This window comes from Corvus moneduloides, chromosome 1 (genome assembly GCF_009650955.1).
Source record: "Corvus moneduloides isolate bCorMon1 chromosome 1, bCorMon1.pri, whole genome shotgun sequence".
Lineage (NCBI taxonomy): Eukaryota > Metazoa > Chordata > Aves > Passeriformes > Corvidae > Corvus > Corvus moneduloides.
In genome coordinates, this window is record NC_045476.1 from 150,546,409 (window position 1) to 150,567,905 (window position 21,497).

General features: G+C 37.7%; 1 protein-coding gene across 9 annotated transcripts in view; it reads right to left on the bottom strand.

Moving 5' to 3' along the window:
* Positions 1-827: 827 nt before the first annotated feature.
* The window catches only part of TRPS1 (transcriptional repressor GATA binding 1), a 212,529-nt gene continuing 191,859 nt past the window's right edge, over positions 828-21,497 (bottom strand). For all 9 annotated transcript variants that reach the window (XM_032131876.1, XM_032131820.1, XM_032131865.1 and 6 more), the window contains 2 exons: positions 10,378-10,500; positions 828-5,225 (listed from right to left, as the gene is read on the bottom strand). In XM_032131876.1, coding sequence (XP_031987767.1) covers positions 4,164-5,225; positions 10,378-10,500 — 1,185 coding nt within the window. In that variant the 3' untranslated portion in view covers positions 828-4,163. The remainder of the gene's footprint in view (positions 5,226-10,377; positions 10,501-21,497) is intronic.

Genomic DNA, 21,497 nt, shown 5'->3' on the forward strand with positions numbered 1-21,497 from the left:
CTGAACTGAGTACTAATCCACAGTTGCCAAATCAGTTTTTCCCATTGCACAATCACTATGTTTCAGCACTGTATACAGTTAGCATAGTCACTTGTCCTGCTGCCCCTCTAACTACAAAAATAATCTATTGCTCACAGTGTGTCTCAACTTTTTGAGGTGTCTCAATTTTCTCTCTCTTAAAAACTGTCACAATAGACAACAGTGCCTTTTTTAAGGCAAAACCAAGATATGTGCATCCAGTGTCTTTCCCCCTTTCTGAATGGTCCATGAAAAATTAAGGGAGGAGTTTCATCAGCACGGTGGCAATTAGGTGCAAAACTTCTCCTGGAAAGCACTCTGAGTTTAGCACCTGAACACAAAACTGTGCTCTGGAACATCTTCATCTCCTGCAGCACTGAGGGGGCAGCAGCCACAAAGTGACAGTTTAGAGACAATCTGTTTTGCAGATAATGTCACACAATGGCTCCATCTGTATGGAGAGTTACTGGAAACAATGTGCCTGTTCTGCAATCTGATTAGTGACAGGCACCACAAACCCTCTAGTTTTGAAACATCTACTTATTTTGTGGTCCAACTTGAGATACGTTTTAAGATCTTAAACTACCGTTCCTTCAGTAAGAGAAGTTCACCACCTTGAAGCCACTGACAAATTGAGAACAAAGACTGATTGTTTGAAAGTTCAATTTTTAGTGCTGTAAGTTGACTGAAACACAGTGGGTGCAGTAATTACTTGTGTGTGCTAACATTGGTTTCCATCTGAAAGTTATTAAAGATTAAGATTATTAATTTATTATTATTATTAAGATTATTCTTTTCCAGTGTCAGGATTTGTTTTTCTTTTAATTAGTATCCATTGTGAGGGGGTCTGGAAGATGGATGGAGTTACCTCTCTTTTGTTAAGAAACAAAATTGTGCTCCCCCTACCCAAATCAAAGAGAACAGGCTACGGCAAAATCCCATTTCTTAAAAAGCAGAAATCTTAGAACATCTCAATATGTCATGGCAAGAACAATGAACTTTTTTTCAAATTTTATTTGCACCATCTAGGTGTGCAATAGTAACATTCAGAACTCTGTCTTGTTCTTTGCACTCATAAGATTTCATTTCTCCTCATCCCCAAACCCTGATATGTGTATTTCCTGTAATTTGCCTCTGCTTCTGAGTTTAGCGAGAAGTGTTATGAAGTTCAGGGTAGTGCTCAAGTCTTACAATGCACATGTCCCTCCTAAATATTTTGCCATGAAGATGCAGCTTCTATCAATGAAGAAGCCAGAGGAACTGGTAGGTCTTAAGTGAACTAAGTCAAACCAGTAACTACTGAAAATCGGCAGGCAGCTACCTTTGAAGCCGATAAAAATCACTGCTTAGTGAGTATAACATCTTGCTTGGAAAAGCTGGAAAGGACACACACTGGACCCTGACATAAAGAAACGAGGGCAATCTATTTCAGTCCCCACAGAAAAAAAAAAGAAACAGAAAATACCCAACAAAAATAAATCCACAAAAACCAAGTCAGAACTTATTATTGGAGAACAATAATAAAAACATAACCAGACTTTGTCACTGGTATCAAGCTGGAGATTCATCTAAAAAATAGAAGAAGAAGAATGTGGCCCAACATCCTTTGCTAACCTAGAACACTACTGAAGGGTTACAGAACTCAACCACGAGCAGATTGAGCGGGACGTTCCATATGCTGCTCACCACTAAAGAAGCAATGGGTGGAGCAGGAAGGAATGCAGCCTAATGCTGAACAATAGCCTGTCTGTGCCTAAAAAATCAGAGAAACTGTGCAATAATGTTTCACCTCTGTGAAAATATAACACCTAAATACTGCCAAGGTCAGCGAGACCTTTGGTGATCAACTGTGTAAGTGCCTCTCACGCTTGGTGATGTTTGTTGCCACCTGCTTTAGGCACATTAGTTCTCAAAAGACTTATCAAAGTGCTAAATGTTTAGGCCAGTTCCCTCCTGGTTTTCCTTTTGCCAACCCCTATAAGACATTTACTATCACCTCTCCTTTTATTTTCCACCTCCCTGTTTATCTGGTTAAGTATCTTAATAAGTGCACCAAATACTAGAAGGGAGAGTGGTGCAATTCATGTAAGTTAAATACAAGAACTTTTTTTTTTTTTTTTATGATGCTTTAGCTCAATTACATGAAAATCTGAGAAAGGTGGCATGTAAGTGAGATCAGAATAGGACCCTTTACATATAATCTCAAGTGAGGACTTAGTCCAGAGATATTTTTATAGAACATTTTAAAAAATAAAATGCATGAATGGAGAAATAAAAGACAACATAATATCAGAAAGACATTTTAAACTTCATTCGCTGCAACATTCATGAACCAGTTGAGCTACACCTGCCATCCAACCATAAGGAACTAAGACCCTGCACTGCGAAAAAGAAACAAACCCAAACAAAACAAAAAAGCAGCTGCATAATATTGTAAAAATGGAGTGCAATGCTACTACAGAATGCAATAAAATATCAGTGCTGCATAGTCAAACAGCACTTATCAAAATAATTTCTGAAATGTTTCTTCTGAAACACAGACAAAGCAATAAAAAGAGGATATATGTTTATCATTTTAAGCATAACAATGTGAGTTAAGAGCTTAAGAATACAAAAGTACTTGGAATGAATAGTGCTACCCTTTTTTCCTAAGTAGGCATAAAAATATTTTCATTTCCTTCTTGTTTTTCATACCATTAATATCAACAAATTTCATTCATTTCATGTTATCGTTTACAACTTTAATGCACACACACAGAAAAAAAGATACCTACTGCAATAGAAATAGTTGCTTCATTACCTTGTTTGCTACATTTGCAAATGTAAACAGCGAGGCAGAGCCAGAACTGACTCTAATGCATGATGGAATATCTTTGTTGCATACGTACACTGTAGAAAATAATTATTCAATATGTCAGGCACCATTATTTGAAATGTAATACATTAATATTTACTAGAAAAATAAGGTTTTTTTCTATTTGTTCTCCCAACTTCTTTAATGAAATAAGTTAATCTGACAGTGCATCCAGTAGCTTGTAATATCTTCTACATCCCTGTGGCAAAATAATAAACTACTGGTTGGGACACTATAATGAAAATGATTAAAGTCAGTTCTTGTACACCCTTGTAGCAAGCATGGAGGCTCGTCTAACAGCACCTTTAACCAATTATTTAATATTTAGTTATTTAGCCCTATTTCCCTGAGCAGTTATGCTGAGGAGCTTTCCCTTCATGGATAGTTTTTAAAAAGCTTTAAGTATTAAAAAGTACTATGAAGACATTTAATGCTACTTAGCAAAAGCTGGTATAAGTCTACTGAAGGGATTGACTGGTACGTATAGCAATGTTAAGCCTGTGGAGAAGTTACCTTAGACTTCAGGTTTAGAAATGTAATATATTAAAAATATATTAAAATAAAATACAGCAGGTTACCTTGTTCTATGCAAATTAAACCTGGAGTGTGGCTTGTGTATTAGAGACTTCACTTGCACAAAATGGTTCTCCTAGACTAAAGTGTGCCAGAAAGAATGTAGTGATAAAATGGTAGCTAAAAATCAGCTGAGTCTGAGAAACACCTAGATGACATTGCTGCCAAAGCTCTGAGGACAAGGTGATCCTAAGGCATGTTGTAGGGCAGAAATTTGCCCAAATTAAAGAAAATGACCTTTTAACATCTGTATATTTAACATGTCTAGTTCTTATATACAATGTGCATATGTTCACTACACCCCTGCAGCAGTATATACATACACACATCTTTGCACTCTTGCAGTTATGTCTCTTACACAACAGCAAAGGTATTAATTGTCCAGTAAAATTTTCTCAAGGTTATTCGGCATGATTCACTGCATTCTGGCTAGCTTTGGTGGGCCGTGTCCCACTGAATTATCTTCCTCCCCTTCTGGCCACCATCCAACTGTTCTTTTTTCTTGGTAACCCACTCATTTAAAAGGAAAAAAAAAAAGAAAAAAAAAGGAAAAAAAAGGAAAAAAATAAAGAAAAAAAAAGAAAATAACAAGGGATTTAATATTGGATAAGGCATGCTCTCTATATGAAGTGCTTTATAGGTCTTCACAAGACATTACAAGCTATTGAATTCCCATCAAGGAAACCTATTTCCGTATAATTGTGCTAAGTGCTAAGGTTTACTCTTTAGGTTTTCCATTCTTTTCAGCTTGTGCATTGTTCCTGTGTAGGCCCCTCTGGATGTGAGTTGTGAAGTCATACTTGTCCGTGCAAAGATGCTGGCATATGCTGCACTGGAAAGGTCCACTGTCACCATGGCAACTCATATGCAATGCATACATCACTTCATCCAGAAAGACAATGCCACAGTGCACACACTTGGTAGAAAGTTCATCTTGAGTACTTCTATCAACTTTCTCTGTTTTTACTACATTCAAGGGACCTTCATTTTTTACATTTGGTGGTGCCTTACTCTTTTCCTTGGAGGAACCATTTGCAGTTGGCCCAGGTCTGGAATGCTTTATCGCCAAATCTAGAGGAATGTCATTATCTGATCCAACAGCTGAAAAATGAGGAGGCAGATTAAAGGTGGGATAAGGCACATAGTTTTGGCAAGGATTTGGTAGGCCAGGCACATGACTCAAGTAGTGTGGATTCCCAGGAACAGACAGCTTATATTTACTCCAGAATCTCAGCCAGTCAGCCTCACTCTGAAAGTCATTGTGTACAAATGGAAGTCCAAAAAGTGGGTACTGGTATTTTTCAATAGGGCTTCCAGGTGGGGAATAGTTTGGGTGTTTTGCAGGTCTCATGTATTTTTCTATCGGGCTGCCTCTCTCTGAGCTTCCTTTCCCTTCTGATATCGATGAACTGTTTCCTGGGTCTCCAGTACTTTCCTGAGGACTTTTTATCTGAATGTGCAAAGGTTGCATCCTTTTGTGAATATCCAGAGTTTGGCTGACCAATATTGGTTGCTGAGCAGAATGGCTTTTAGTCAATGAACCTGGGGCCTCATATTTACTGAGGCTGGGAAGCTGAATTTCTCTCTGGTGACCTTCAGGTAAATGATCCTCTGACCTCCTCTCTAAGGGGCTTCCATTGACTTGCTCCTCACTGCTACCCCTCTGCTGTTTGTTTAGCTGCTCAGCCTGAAGTGCCTCCGGGTTAAGGCGCTTTCTTGTTCTTCTCCTAATGATCTGTTCACCATTGTTCTGTTTAATGATGTTTAAAGGCCTGGGAGTCTGCATGGAACACACAGAGAATGAACAAAAGGAAAAAAGAAAGACACATTAAACAAATCTGTGAGACCATACTCATGCAAATTTATCTTTTCTTTTGTGAAGAGTTATATTACAACAGTGTTGCAGGAATGACCAAATTTCAACCCAAATGCTGGTTCATGGCCTCTCATACAGAAAGCAAACTATAAAATACCTTGTTTTAACAACTTGAGTCAACTGTCTTAGACATCCTGTACAGGTTTACTTAAAAAGACATGAGGTATCCAAGCTGTCAAACCATTTATTTATTACCTCTTAGTCCTAAAAAATTCTGGGGGAGATGTGTTGAAAGTGTGTGCTGAGAGCTGGGGGTGAGGTGGGAGATGCAAGGCCCTACGCACTAGTGTTGTTCTATGCACCATGCCACCAGAGCTTCTCTCGGGCAGGGGTTTGCACAGGTCCCACTGGGACAAGAACTGAGCAACACTTACCTTGATACTCACCCCACTCTGACACGGACAGAGAACACAAGCACACACAGGGCTTGCTGACCACCATTGCTGTCACCTAGCAAAAGGGCTGCAGGTCCACTGTGTGGTGAGGGGGATGATGGTGGCTGGAAAGGGACTAAGAAAGATGGAGAAGAAAGCCTAGGAAAACTATGCACCAAAAGGTCTACCTCTGCTTTGGTATCAACTCCCCCTCCTTCACCCCCACTGCATTGCCTTCTAAGTGCTACTGAAGTTGTGCTACTAAGTCATTAGGAAGAGAAGGCATCCCCAGAAGGCAGGGCAAAAGGGATCTGTAAAGAAATAAGCATCACAAAGAGGCAGAGGGAAGAAACAAGTCAGGACTTCTGTTTCAATTTGCTACTACCCCACACCAGCTCATGTTTAGTGGCCTGTTTAGAGAAGAAAATACCTTTATGTGGAAAACAAAAAAATACTCTAAAAAAGGACGGCAGTCAGGCTTCCTTTAAAAGCTCTCTGAGAGAAAAGCAATAGTATCTGAATGAAAAATAGTGCTGCACCATCAGTATGTTTCTCTACTGGGCAGATGTTAGAGCAACAAAACCTACCTAAAAGTCATCCTGTTTGGTGTGTTGGCAGGTGACATTCTTCTTCCCAAAGGCACATATAATCCTGTCTTGGTTGTAAGCCAGAAAAGTGCCCCCCCTTCCAGTATTCCACTTATATGTTTATTTAGAAATTTTAACATTGTTTTAAAAAGCAGCTTTAATTTTGGCTTGCAGTCAATATCCAAAGTAATTTGTACCTTGAATGTAACTAAATTTTCAATATATTCATAACTTCAAGCTATTATGAAAACATCCATAGCTGGAAGAGCACCCATTTATTATTTGTAGAGATTTAGTTTCTCTCTTGACTTGCCATATTTCTCTCCTTTCACTTATTTATTTTCCTGCAGTTGGATTATTCTTAATGGTTAACTACATTTTAGACAGTGCAGCTATTTTTTAAGACTTTACTTTCTATTAAAATGCTGACTCATATACATACTTTGATTTAGATTTTTAATAAGAGAAATTTAAACTTGGCAGAAAAACAGCACCTGAACCAGCTTCCTCACACAGAGCAAAGTTGAGACAAAATCGAGACAAAATCATGTTAGAAAAAATTACAATATTTTCTATGTAAATTCTATTCAGATAAAGATTAGAGTCTGCAGAATCAATAGCCAATTACTATGCACAGGCATATACTCTTTATTATAAGGTCTGTGTAATTTCCTCGCCTTTTTATGACAATTGTAACTGAGATGCTGTGTGAGATCTTACCATAATGTTGTTGCTCTTATCAAACGTTTATTTATACACTACAAACCGTTTTTATATTGCTTCCAGATAACCCTCCAATATGTTGGAAATCATTTTAGTCTTACTCTTCATGCTACAGGTATGAAGTCTGATTATGGAAGTAGTTGAAAGAAACGTCTTCCTGCCTGAGATTAGGGACCCTCACACACTTACTTGAGGCTCTGGCTATTCAAAATTATTGTAGGTTTAACTTTAAAATGCTTCAGCTTGCCAATAACTGTATTCATCTGATTAAACCAGACTTTAGATGATTAAAATGTACTCTTTAGTGGTGTAAGTCTACTCATTTTCCTTATTCATAGTAGTAAGGTGCAGATAAAAATGTATTTGGTTACAACCAAGGCAAATAGAAAAGTTTAAGATAACTTATTGATTTTCAGTGGGGCATTAAATTTAGAATATAGTGGAAACCCTACCAGAACCTTACTTTTAAAATGGCCTGTGTCAGAGCCCTAATTATATGTTAGACATAATACATTGAGGATGATCACAAATACTTCTGCTATCTCTGTATCAACCGGCAATCTCCCTACTCCAATTATATGAGTAACTTAAAAAATTAAAACACCAAATTCAACAAATAGTTCATTAAATTATTGTGATTAGATTTCTTAAATGCCATGGGAAAGTAAAGCCTCCTCTAGACTAATCCTAGAAAATATGCTACAATTCTTCAATGAATTAGTCCAAGGATGTTGTCAAGGAATCACCATGGAACAAAACGTAGCATTCCATGACCAAGTCAGAGCTATTAAAAAATGAGGTACAGCACCATAATAATAATGGTCAAATTCATGACTCTGGAAAGACAGCAATTGTGAATATTGTGTATGTGTTAGCAGCAAGATGCATTTTTTTCACTATTTTAATAATAGACTCTTGGATTATTATTACATGCTTCTTAACACAGTTGTTTGCATTAAATGAAATAAATGTGAAAAATGTGCAAGGTTAATGTAGATTATCCCTTATACAGGTGGAATATTTTTGAAAACACATTGAAAAATTATTCAAGGATATCATAGAAATAGAAATTTAACTTATAGCAGAAATCACTACCATGTTAACATTTGTCAGTCACTGCCACCTAGTAGTATCTGATAGATCACAGATTTTTCTTCTTATTAAAAAAAAGTGAAAAAAGGACCTTAGGCTTGAGTTAATGAGGATGGTAGCTCTAGACAGTAATAATCCAATCAAAAGGAAGCTAAAAAATGTGGTAACTACTGCAGGTGAGTTTCACTCAGTGGTGTAGCATAATTTAGATGAACAGGGGTCTTACCGACGGTAATTCTATTCACTTGAATTTTTATAGTTTTGGACATTTCCCTAGTAACTGCATCACCCTAGACCCCTGAATTTAAAACCATACACAAATACTTACTGCAATTCTTCATGAACAGACAGGCAGACAGATAAAAGAAACTTTCATCTTTCTGGTGTCAGTCTAAAGAGCACCCCTTTGCATGGGACTGTCTCAAAAGGCATCCCAAAGGAGAGATTTGTTGGATTATTGCAGACTCCTACTTATAAAGGAGTTGCTATCATACCACAGCAGAGTAAGGCTTAATTAAATTTTTTGTGTTTGTTTGGTCAAAGTTCAATTTAAGATATGAATGTCAAATGTCCACTGAATAACAGCTTATTGCCATGCTTAAACAGTGGAGCTTAGAGATACTGCCAGCTTCTTGCTTTTGAGATGCATAAAATAAACTTCGACATTGTATTTCTAATGAATATTGCTGGAAGTTCACTAGTTCATTCCTACTGGTTCATAAGGATGATCCCAGCTGTACTTGAATTCAAAACTGATTCTTGTAGCTTTTATCTATTCAAAAAGCTTTGCTAATAATCATGGTAAGGTCCAACATACAGCTGAGGAAAGTATACTTAAAAAAGGGAAAATGGAGTCTGCAAATGGAAGTTCTACAAATAACCAGACTCAAATGTCAAATTAAAAAGCCAAACTGTTCTTAAAATCTTTGTGGATGCTCACCACCAATCAATTTCCTTAAATTAGATATTTTATCTACAACTTTGAGAGGTGTCCAGGAAGATGATACCTGGAGCAAGACCCAGCCAAGATGCTGACCAGGGTCCATCTTCTTAGATGCTATTGACCTGACTGGGCTGTTCTGGGCCTTAAAAACAGTTAGTGACCCCAATATGGTACACATGGTGGACAGAGCCAACCCTTCAGACTGGTGATGGTCATACTGCTTTTGAAAATTGGAATTTTTTTTTGTTTTATTAAGTAGGCTGGTTCAGCAGGATCTTCCATAAACAGATTATTGTATGGGCAGTAGACAAGACCACTGAGAAGCTTATGGCTCAAATTTAATTTCTGAAAAACTTTTTAAAAATTGCACACTCTCAGTCACCACATTTATTTCTGAGTTAGGCTTTAAGCCTGAACTGCTACATTGCCCTGGCAAACTCCCAAAGACTACCTTGGTTTCCATTTCTGAAAAATAGTAACACTTTTTAATTTCATGGGAATGTTGTAAAAATTAATTAGTTAGTCACCTGACTCTCCTATGTGTGTCCATTAAAGACAGCAAGGGTAATATTTAACCAGTGGGTCTTAACCTAAAAGATTCCAAGCATTTTGGCACTGATCCAAGGAAACACTTAAGCATGGCTTTCCTGGACCTGGACCGGAGCATTCAACATCTTTCAGGATCAAGTCAAGTGTCAATAAGATGAAAAACAACATAGAGAGACCATGATTATTACTTATTCCCTGACTGATCCTGAGGGATGGTGAATCTTCCCCTCACCAAGTGACAAATGCCTGCAAGTGATTTGCTTTCTGGTTGAGTTATTTATCTTCCAGCAGAGTATAAGAACTGTAGAAAAAAGACCACAATACCTCAGCACCCCATATCTCCAAGAAATTTACTATCAAGAATAAAGGGGGTAAGAGATGTCAAAGTATACAAAAACTGTTTCAAGAGATATTTTGATATAGATGTGATGTCTAATTTCAAGAATTTTGGTTTTTATTATGAGGACTCTTGAATTTAAACAGCTTTCATCACAATATATCATATGCCTTTAAAATGAATTCCCGGAAAAGAAATAATTTTCCCCTTATCTTGTATCAAAATAATTAAATGCATCACTGGTGATCTCAAACACATCTACTCACAGCATCCCAGCCTGTTTCATAATGAATCACATCTGATCCCAAAGTGACCATTCTGCAAAACCCTGTTAGGAAATTAACTGCAGGCCAGGGAGTGGTACTAATCACACAACCAGACAAGACCACAGCTGCCCTGCTTAGCTGTGTAGCTCTTTTTTCTACTGCACAAACCAGTAAGTTCTTCCTACCGAGTGAAGCTTCTGGTAGAGGCCACACGCGTTGCATACATATCCACCATTTGCATTCTTTCGCCAGAGAGAGGTCTTTGTGGTCAGGCAATTGGCACAGAAAACACCCGAGCCTCTACGTCTCTGAAATAGGGAAGAAAAAGGGAAAAAACCCAGGTCAGAGGTGAGTCACATGAGCTGTGGAGTTAGGACAAATCAACACAGGAGTTTTGTCTCTAGACTGGCAACAATGACAGTATAAAACCACACTGCCCATAATGAGGTCAGGTTCAATTGTGCTTAATAGGCACCACTGATTTTCATTATAATTAACCCCGGAGTGATGGATGAGGTGTGTGAAACACCAAAGCCTTTTCAGAATAACAACTTTAACTTTTTGAACTTCAGGTTTTGTGCATTTAATGATGGTTTCTAAACAGCAAATTCAGAAAAAAACCCTTGAAAGCTGACAGAACATTCTGTAAACTCCTCCTGGTTTCACAACAGATTATTTATTTTTAGTTTGCTTTATTTAAAAGTGTGATTTGTAATAAGAATTCTGAAACACCACCAGTTCAATTAATTGTTTGTACCTGTGTCATACTAATTCCTTTAACAGAGATTATATTGAATACATGATATTCGGTTCCAGTCTTTTCTGCTTACTTCTGAAATCAGTATAAGCTACCATATATTCCTGCAGCCCGCTACGAACAAATAAAAGTACAGTATCCTTTAATGAGACTTCTTCTGACCTTCATTTGAAACCCCAGAAAACACTGTCTCATCAACAGATAGAGTTATTTACTTTGTATTAGTCAGGCGAAGAAGGGCAGAGTACAACTTCCCTAAATATGAACTGATTTTTAACCAGAGTGAGCTGTGCATTCATCAGCTTTCATAATGATCCAGGAATATTTAAAAGTAGGCATGTTTATGAGTATTGCTCATTAAATATTTTCTATGGAGTAATGATTTCATTAAACTTCTCATTTAAACAAAAGTCAGGCTGTGTTTGTGGGCCCAAATACTAATAAGCAGGAAATGGAACTCTTTTGCTGAAAAGAAAATCTGAATTTTAACTCTGTCCCCTTTTCACAAAGGGAAAAAAAAATCAGTAAGAAACCTCCAGCATGTAAGATAAGAATGAGTGAGTACAGCAAAAACAGTCTGGGTGAAAACTAATTTTATTATAAATTAAAAATTACTAACACTATAAGTAAAAATTTCAGGGTTTCATAAAATCTAAGTAATTTATTTAACTTCAGTTCATACTGTAGAAGACTGGTGTTCATGCCAAAAAAATACAATGGTTATAATTGTACTCTGATACATTTCAAATGGAAAGCTTTCTGCAGACATAATTTTGGCTTCAAGACTGGAACACTTTCTTGGCATTGAAAGGGCATTTGATTCATCGGGTGTTTCACAATGTATCACTAAAAAGACCTGGTGAGCAGCCAGTTCCCTATAGGGTAATTTTTCCATCCAGATGCAAGTGCTATCAGAGGCCCTCGTCAGCTAAACTAATTATGATCTTGCATTTGCTGATGCCTGCTCACTCTAACATTCGACATCCTCCATTAATCATCAATACAAGGAAAATGAATGAAACGTAAAGAAATGAGGGCTGGTAAGCTGCACAGCCATAAAAATCTGAAATGAGCGCAATAATTTAACAAGATTGGGGAAATGTTTCTAGTGAGCACAAAGTCAGGCTAACAATTGCCCTTTTAAACCAAGAACACAATTTCATTTGTACAGCAGGTTGTGCTATTTTAAAGTGATACAATAAAATCAAGATTGTCGTCAAGATAATCTCTCTCTCACGCCCTTACATCATCCCCTGCTTTGTCTCCTAAATCAGTTGCAGTAATACATGACATTTTTCTCAATTTAGCTAAGGGGAGAACTAAATGGTAGTTGATGTCCTTCAGCAAACATCTAACTAGTTGTGCATATAAAATGCAGCTCGCCCTGGAAAGTGTGCTCGTCTACAAGTACAGTGAAGGTCCCAATTCTTTTTGTGGCTGGATATCGTTGACCAGCTTCACCTGGCTGCTGAAGTATTTCCCATAAGAGTACAATAAAAGCCTCACTAGTCTAATCCCAATTTGGTCCACTTGGAGGGTGAGAAGTTTCCAAGTGGAAATGACTGTATATGGCCAGGATTCAGTTACAACTGCAGAACTGTTCGTTTCCATTCCTACTTCTTGCCTGCTGGCCTATGGTTCCTTGGTGTGGTATATTAACCAAGTGGAGTCTTAATCTGAGTCAGTCTTTCCACCCTTTTATTTCTGTTTCTGTTCCCTAAGTTTGGGAAATACCCTCTATAAAATCATGAAAGACTGTTAAAATGTAGAGAGAGCAGTCTAGTTTGTATGCTGCATTTCTACACACATGAAGGGGACAGAAGGTAAAGTTACACTGAAATCCTCATTGAATGCAATGGAGCTAGTACATCTATAAAACATTGACAAAAACAAGTCATTTTTTCTTTCTAAAGAAAGATCTGATTCAAACTGGTTATTAGTTCCAGTGAAATAGAACAATGACTACAGCTGACAGCAACTTACAAAACAAAGTAGTGACTGTATGTATTGAAATCCTACACCTTTGCTTATTCACTACTTAAAAATATTTATCCATTTAAAATTTCAAGTAATCCAGCTAAAAATCTTTCCCTAAATTTAATGCAGAATAGGCAAATTCATCTTTTGTGCTGTTCTAAGTGTTGCATCTTATCTTCCTATACTTTCTCTTATTTCTGCATTATTTAAGGACCTTACAGGATAATCAACATTCATTATTCAATACCAAAGTGTTTCAGCATTGCTTACATATACTAATAAATGAAGAATTAAAACATCTCTGAAAAATCCTAAATGCTGCTACTTTGTTGAGCATTTTGATTATGAAACAGCTATTTATAGTGCGGACACACAGCTTTAGAATGGATTCTGCCATGAAACAGGACTGTGGCAGAATTGGACTAAAGATTGACTCTCAGATGCTACTAACCACAGATTGGATCTGCTTGTCAAAATATACCTCAGAAATTTTGATGTCTGCAAGCAAAAAATGAAGGGCCTTCTTAAAAGCCTGAAATGTCTGTAATCCTATTATTTTAAACAAATACAGTTTCTTAAAAAGAAAAACAACAAAAACCTAGGCCTTTACTTCCCATACACCAAGTTTTTTAAGTTATTGGCCAGTAGAAATTATCTAATTTTTTTGTTGTTAAATGTTAATTAGCAATTATACTTCTACTGTTAGTAATGATACATCTGCATGGGTCTGTTTGGCTTTGCATACTCATCACTTGAACTAGTCAATAATACAGGCCAATATTGCTGCTTTTCTGGATAGTCTTGCATAGAAACAGGCACTTGAGTTCAAATCCAGCAAAGTCTGTGCAACAGCTATGGCCCACAGCCCCCATAAAATCTAGCCATGTGCTCAAATGCTCTGCTAAGCACACCCAACCAGCACTTTCAAGAAATGTGAGAATTTTTGCTCTCCTGTTAACGTGACCATACCACAGTTAATTTCTTAAATCAGCATAGTAAAGGTAAGTCAACATGACTAGTCATGGGAGAGTCTGAGCCACAGATAAAAAGGTTTCAGTCTGTGATCAATGCCACTAGCACTAGCTGGAGTTATCAATGAAAATTTCATGTACATCCTTGGAAGAATGAGCCAATAGGGTCTAAATAACTAAAATATGTATCTACTAAGTCAAGCTTTAATCATCTGGAGCCTTATGGCCACTACATTACAATCCCAAATCCTGAAGGGGCCGGTGCAGAGAAGAGCCTGTCTCTATTTCCACTCCAGTTCTGAGGTCTGGGCGTTTAATATCACAGTTGTTTCAAATCACATGAGGCTGAAATTGGCGCTTATTTTTGTCAGCCCAGATGTAACTTTTTTTTTCTTTCTTGGTACTGAAAACTTTATTTAAATCAGCTCAGCTGTTTATAATTTGGAGATTTGCCAGTCTGGGGGGTGGGGACAGAGGGGATTTCAAGTTTTTTAGATAACTTTCTAACAAATCTACAGTCAATTACTTTGCTATGGGGAAAAAAAAGTATGCACATATTTTAGTATTTTAGTAGTAGCAAAGGAACAAGTGTATTATTATTTTTATGTAGCTAAGTTATGAAAGTTTGTAATTATTCACTGAATATGTCTTGCAGCCCTCTCTACTAACTGTTTTCCCTCAGTAAGAACCATGTTGAAAGCATGTAATTGCATAACAACCCTTGATATGCAGAGTATTTACTCACATTTTTTATGGTTTCATATCTTGACCATTTCAAATTGAACAAGTCTGAAACTTGGTATATACAGCGTCAAGCCTGAACGCCTAATTTTTTTTTAACTCCTTAGATGATTTTCACTAGTTACCAGTACTTCATTGAAACGAGGCAATTATTAGTAGTGCTTTCTGCTAAGCAATAAACCAGCAGAGAATACAATATAGCAAGTGATTCACTCAGGTAAGTTTTGCCAGGCTCAGGCCTTTCTTCATAAAAACTGCTTTCAATTTTAAAGGATTCACTCTATAGTTCACATGATTTCAAACTTTGTAGCCATGCAGAAGTATCATTACACTCCATACTCTACAAAAAAGTATTTTTTAGTGTACTGAACTTCCAGTTTTAATTTCAGTGGAACTTCATGTAGCAAAATATATCCTGTAAGAGCACAGCCAAAAACACTGCTCAGGAACTGTGACTTTTTAGCTAGCTAGACTAAGCAATGGTGCCTGACACTCTGCTAGTGCCAAATACATCCTGTTTTTAAAATTTCTGCCAGAAGATGCTTTTAGAAACTCAAATAGGCTCCGCAAGCAGCAGCCAAGCATTTTTCTTACATCACCCTCTTGGTTTGGGACACAACAAAACTTGTCTTATTGCTGACTACTTTCACTTCCCCAACACAAAACGACGATACGATGAGGACTGAGTGGATTTTTTTACTATCTCTGGGCTCCCTAACGTGCCAGAAACAGAGCACGCTGTAATCACAGCTCCAGAACATGAGGAGCAGCAAAATCATAAATGTTGCCCAAGAATAAGCATGTGCCTGACCTATTTCCAGCAATGAAGTCGGGGAATACAACCATACATGCCTCACTGAAAAAAAGGCAAAATTCTGGCTCTGGATGCTCTCTGGCAACTCCAGAGGTCCAAAAAGGGAGCTCCAGGAAACCTGCATGTGTGGTTCAGTATGAGCCAGGCGACCTGCTGTGGAGAGCAACAATTGTAAGCAGCTGGTTTCATACCTTTAATCATCAGGATGCTACCACACAGTTCAGAAAAACAGTATAATGCACTCAAAGTTGCATCTGTCTCTGTTGCGTTTGCACTGCCATAAGTATGAAAGAGTTTCTTGTTCCACACTTGCTACATCATTCCTCCTTTGTTCTTACATAAGCAGGTATTTGATTACCTTGAGTTTTGGTGAGGTTTAGATTAATTAAAGTTTAAAACCTGGGCAGCAAGACAGCATCTGGATATTGGAGTAAGTGCTACTTTCTTCTGTTTAGGATGGAAAAGGCATTTTTCAGACCTCATTTCTTTTGGTTGCAAAGGCACTCAGACCTTTCCCAATGTTTTTAATCAAAACTGCTTTATCTGTCTACTATGAAAACAGACGCAACTATGTTTCTGTAAAGTTTCACATTTTAAAAATTTAGACGCTTTTGCTGTAACTATATCTAAATTAAAAAGAAACTCATTGGGGTTTTCTTCCCTTTATAACCTGAACAGCTTTTAGGAATACACCAGACCCAGCAAATTTTTGTCCCAGAAGTGAAAAACTGAAACACAAAAAGCTGAGTATTAAAGTAGAAGTTGTTTTCAACCATAAGTATGAGTTAACAGATGCCTCTAAGTCAATTCAGTGTGACAAATCCAAACTCTTTATCTAAGACATTTTCAAGAACAATTGCATTAAACAGCTGTATTTGAAAGACACATAAGAAAGACATTAGGAAAGACAAGGTAAAAGAAAGTAAAAATGCCAAAAGGAAAGTCAAAACTATACACTTAATTCATATAGAAAGTTTAGTGCAATTTTTAATGCTCTATCGTGACAGCATCTTTTTATGATATATGCAGTATCATAAACTTTTAATGAGAGGAATCAGGGGGGTTTTAGAGAGAGAAAAAACCCAGACAGTAAATTAAACATTACTGCTAGCACAGCCTTTCAGAATCCTACCCCGATCCCTTAGGGAGAGTAAGTATTTTAATGTGCATGTAAACTGCAATTATTTTTTTATCAGCAACAAAAATGAAGATGAGTAGATTTTGTCCCAGCATTTGAAGCTGTATTTTGTAAAGCTACCTTAGAGATAGCAGCATTCACTACTCAAAAAAACCCCCCAACTCCACCCCAAAAGCAAGCAGCAAACTACAGTCTTTTTGTGTCTTATCGAGCAAGAATGATTAAATAAGATACTAGTTTAGGATGATTTGTACTGAAGTAAAACAATGACTAATCAAAATAAATTTCTAAATTAAGAAAAACAGAGGTATGAAAAGAAGCCAGTAAATCACTTGTTGTTGGAACTCTTCACTGCCATCGCCTCCTCACCTTTACGTCCTCCCTCAAGTACAGCTGACACAACCTTTGCCACTGTGCAGGAAGGGACCTGGTTTTGGACACCACCTCAGCCAGAGCCTGAACTCCACAGGCAGGAATTTACCATTGCTTTCATCTTTTGTTATTAGCCACATGCTAGGATCACTTAAATAATCATAATACACTTTACAAGGACTTACTAATTTTTCACTCACTTGAGCATTTATCAGTCAAAATTAGGTAGTTCAAATCATATTGCCTTGTCAATCCAAACAGGTATGAAAGGTAATTTCATAGTTCCCCCCTCAAGATCTGCAGTGGCAGAAATATGAAATAATAAAACTTTTTCTCCTGGTAAGATTTCCTTGTCACAGTTAGTGGCAGTTAATTTTTAAACACTGTGTGTTAAAAATGTAAGTGATCTTCTGATGGGCCAAATACATACACCAAGACTAAACAGACAGAGACATATTTTTTAATGTTTATTATTATTTGTGTATTTATACCACTTATTTATGATATGATGCATTTGTAATGAACACTGAGAAATATTTTCTGATTAGCTATATGTTAGTCTGGTTTACAAAGAGCTAAATATTTATTAAATCATTCTACGCAAAGTATGATTTTTTATATAGACAGTTGCCTTCAACAGTCTTTTACTGGATATAATGTATTTTTATGGTCTTAGCCTTAAATTTGCACGAGGTGACCGCCATTAAATCTCTTCCAGTGCTTCAAATAGCAGCCAGCACACTATGGTATGGGCTCATTCGGGTGTATTTTGCCACTGACTACCAGCAATACAACAAAGACTTCCATTGAGGCAACCCAAAAATTTTTTTTTAAGATTTTATTAAGACCAATAGCAAAAAAGCAAAAAGCAACCTGAAAACCTGCATTTCCCGCACAAGAATGATGTCACTTTGCAGCAACTGAAACCTATTCAAGAGGAACAGAAATTCTGCCTCCAATAATTCACCAAGTCAATTACACAGGAAAGTACTGTAATGGGCTGTCCCCCATCAAACAGCTCACGTACACCACTTCCTTCTCAATTACCAACTTGTCTGCATTGCCATCTGTAAAAACGAACGCATACCTTGTGCTGCCAGTTCCTACCCTTGCACGTCCATTAGTGGAACTGGCTGCAGCTGCTCAAGAAGAAAGCCCTGATTGTCTTTGTTTCCCCTCCATGTAGGCACCATTTTTCTCCTTTCCTTCTGTACCTCGGCTCATGGTAACGCATTATCTTTGTTGAGGTGTGCTCACAACTCTTTAAACTAAAGTCTGCCTAAATTTGTGTCCTGTTATCTTTTCACAGTTCCTCTAACACAGTAAAAAGTTGCCAACAGCATCTCTCCCAGCATCTTCACTGGAATTATGGAGTTAAGTCTTGCAACAGGTTTTATCAATCCTTTTTAAGTACTGCTGTAAAAATTCTTAAGTTGCTGGATAAACAACTTCACACTTTTCTAAATCAGCTTGACCACCCAGGCAATTTTAAAACAGTATTTATGTGAAGCATTCAAGAATAAGATTTTAAAATAAGTCAATTTAGGAATAATAATAATAATATTATCTGCAAAAAATGGCTAAGTAGACATATTAGTGTGCGTAAGCAGGACAGAGGGAGCTTGGTTTGGGAACTGTGATCCTGGCCCCAAAACCTTTCTCTACTTGCACTGCTGCAACAGATCAGATTCTTGCAGCAGCTCTGATGCTGAATGTCTGCTTGAAACCTCAGTGCTCACACGGACAGACCACTGCTCCTTCCCAAACACCATGTGCTTCCAAACTCAGCTTTTCTTAGAGAACGAAACTAAGTCATTATGAGTCTCTTGCATTTTAGTTTCAAATTAGAAACATAAAACAGCATAAAATGTACAAAATTAGACCACTCTTCTGATCAGTAACTGGCTAAAAGTAGTATCCTCAGAACTAAGCATGCTGAAAGAGACATCGATAAAACTGGAAATGCCTCCAACTCTTTTAATTCTCGGCACAAAGGAAGACTACCCAACCTTTGCTGTCTCAAATGAGGAGTCTAAATCAATAGTCAGACTTTGCTATAAACTGACTGACTTTCTGAGATAAAGAGTCATTAATGATGGTGCCTAAGCATGGAATTAGGTGCTTAAGTTTAGTCATCAATACCAGAGGATTTATGTTCAAGAAAGCCCTCCATGTACCCCTTCTTTCATGAAGTAATCTTACTCATTAAATGAACATACAAAACTGGAGCAAAGCTTCCGTCCATATTTCCTTAAACACCCTGACTTTGACATGGCAGAAGCAGCAGACTGCTTTTGCAGACCTCAGCTACGAGCCAGTATGTAACTCTACATGTGATAGTAATTGAGGGTCCCAATCCCACAAGTGCTCTGCTGTAAGCATGAGCACAAAGCTGCCGGAGTTCTCAGCTTCTGGCATCTGTTCCCACTTCCACAGAAATCAGATGGGCAAAATTAAGTATTGAGGAAAAAAAAATCACAGACATTTAAAAAACATTCCCTGACCTTATTAAAGCCCACGTGATCTCTATTTATACAGAAAATAGCTCAGAAAGCCAGCATCTGAGAGGAGGAACTCTCATTTGTAGATTTTGGCTGAGGGCTGCCAAAATCAGCAGGGGAAAGGCTCCTCAGGGGTAAAAATTTCAAAAGCCATTAAGAGTCTTAGAAGCCTCAGTCCCACTGACTTTTGATCCCATACATCCTTCCAAATTTGCACCCCAAATCTGGAAACTACACTGTAAGAATAACTTTTAATCCAAAGTTACAAAATTAGGATCTAAAGTTTTCAAAGAAGTCTTCAGGAGTCAGAGAGGAAATGTCAATTAGGTGCCTACTCCTTGGTGAAAATCAGTGAGGTAAAATTTACCTGTTACTTGTACTTTAAAAAAATTCCCCTTAGGACCATTAATTTTATTTAAAGAAAAAATGTAATGAGAAAATGTTTCATATGGGCAGCTATAGCTCAAATACTTGTTCAGCAACTGAACTAACTATAATTGAGTCTCATGCAGTCCCCATGAGAAAGCTGTTCCTAGTATAAGATACAAAGCAGACTATGTCCACCTATTATTTTCAGTACACTTAGGACTGCAGTCTTATTGCAGATCTTGTTATGTGCTGTTGCTAAAATGACTTCCATTCAGAAACATCAACATTTGCCAACCCATACCACACAAATGCAATAGTTATTTCCTACTGTGAGCTTAGGGAGAAACTGTGGTATCCCAGACACCACGGTGTGGTAAATATTGAAAATTAGTGGCCTTTTTATAATGGACATTTTCATCTAATCCAATCTGTTCCAAACACTTCCAGATAAAAAGACAATATGCCAGAGTCTGTGTCTAAGTGGTTGGTTCTAACATAATCATCTTATTCCATCCTGTGATCACAGTTTCAGCAAAAACACTTGATGGCTTCTTTTCTGATAGATGTAGGAAGTAATAATGGACTAGAGCTGTGATCAACTCCGACAACTACCTAAGGAAGTAGCTCCTTATAGAGAAAAGAGGAGGGAAAAAAACCCCAAATACAACCTCTATATTTGTATTTTTTAAAAGCTAACTCATCTCAAAGGGCCAAGAGCCTCCCAGGGTGCACTGGGTAAAGCACTGCCAGCAGGTCAAGGGATGTGATCCCTCATTCTTCTCAGCCCTGGTGAGGTCACACCTGTGTGAGTGCTGAGGAGCACTGTGCCCAGTTCTGGGCTCCCCAGTACAAGAAATACCTGATGTACCACAGAGAGTCCAATCAAGTGTCACAAAGATGATTAAGGGAGCCAGTCTTCTATCATATAAGGAGAGCTTGAGAGAGCTGGGACTGTGCAACCTAAAGGAGAAGGCTCAGAGGGATCTTATCAGTATGCACCTGATGGGGGAAGGAAAGAAGACAGAGCCATGCTCTTCTCAATGGTGCTCCGTGAGAGGACAAGAGGCAAAGGCACAAACTGAAATACAGGAAATTTCATGTGAACATAATGGAAAATGTTTGCTACTGTGAGGGTTGCTGAACACAAGAGCAGGTTGCCCTAAGAGGCTGTGGAGTGTCTGTCCTTGGAGAAACTCCAAACTGACAGGACCCAGAGCTGAGCACCATGCACTGGCTGACCTTGCTCTGGGCAGTGGGGCTGGCTTAGATGACCTCCAGAGTTGCTTCCCAGCCTCAACTATTCCGTGAAGCTTTCTTCAGTGAGAGGCTGTAGATCACTTGTCACTCTTCTGTTCTATCAATTTCTAACCATTTTAGCCTTAATTGCTATTCACTTGCATTGCAACAGGAAGTCTTTTAAATTTCAAGGCTATCAAAGTATTAATTAGAATAGACCAGACCAAATTTTACAGATTGCAAACTGCGCAGCCATTAAAAATGAAGAAACCTACTTTCAAATTCCACTGTAAAAAATTTCAGAATGTTTAAAATAAACATTTTAAAGTCTCTAATGTAGTTTTTACAAAAATATTGCACTGCTTGCTCTTTCCTATCAAGATGCTAATGCCTACTTGTAAATGAGACTCAACATACGGTGTTGTATAG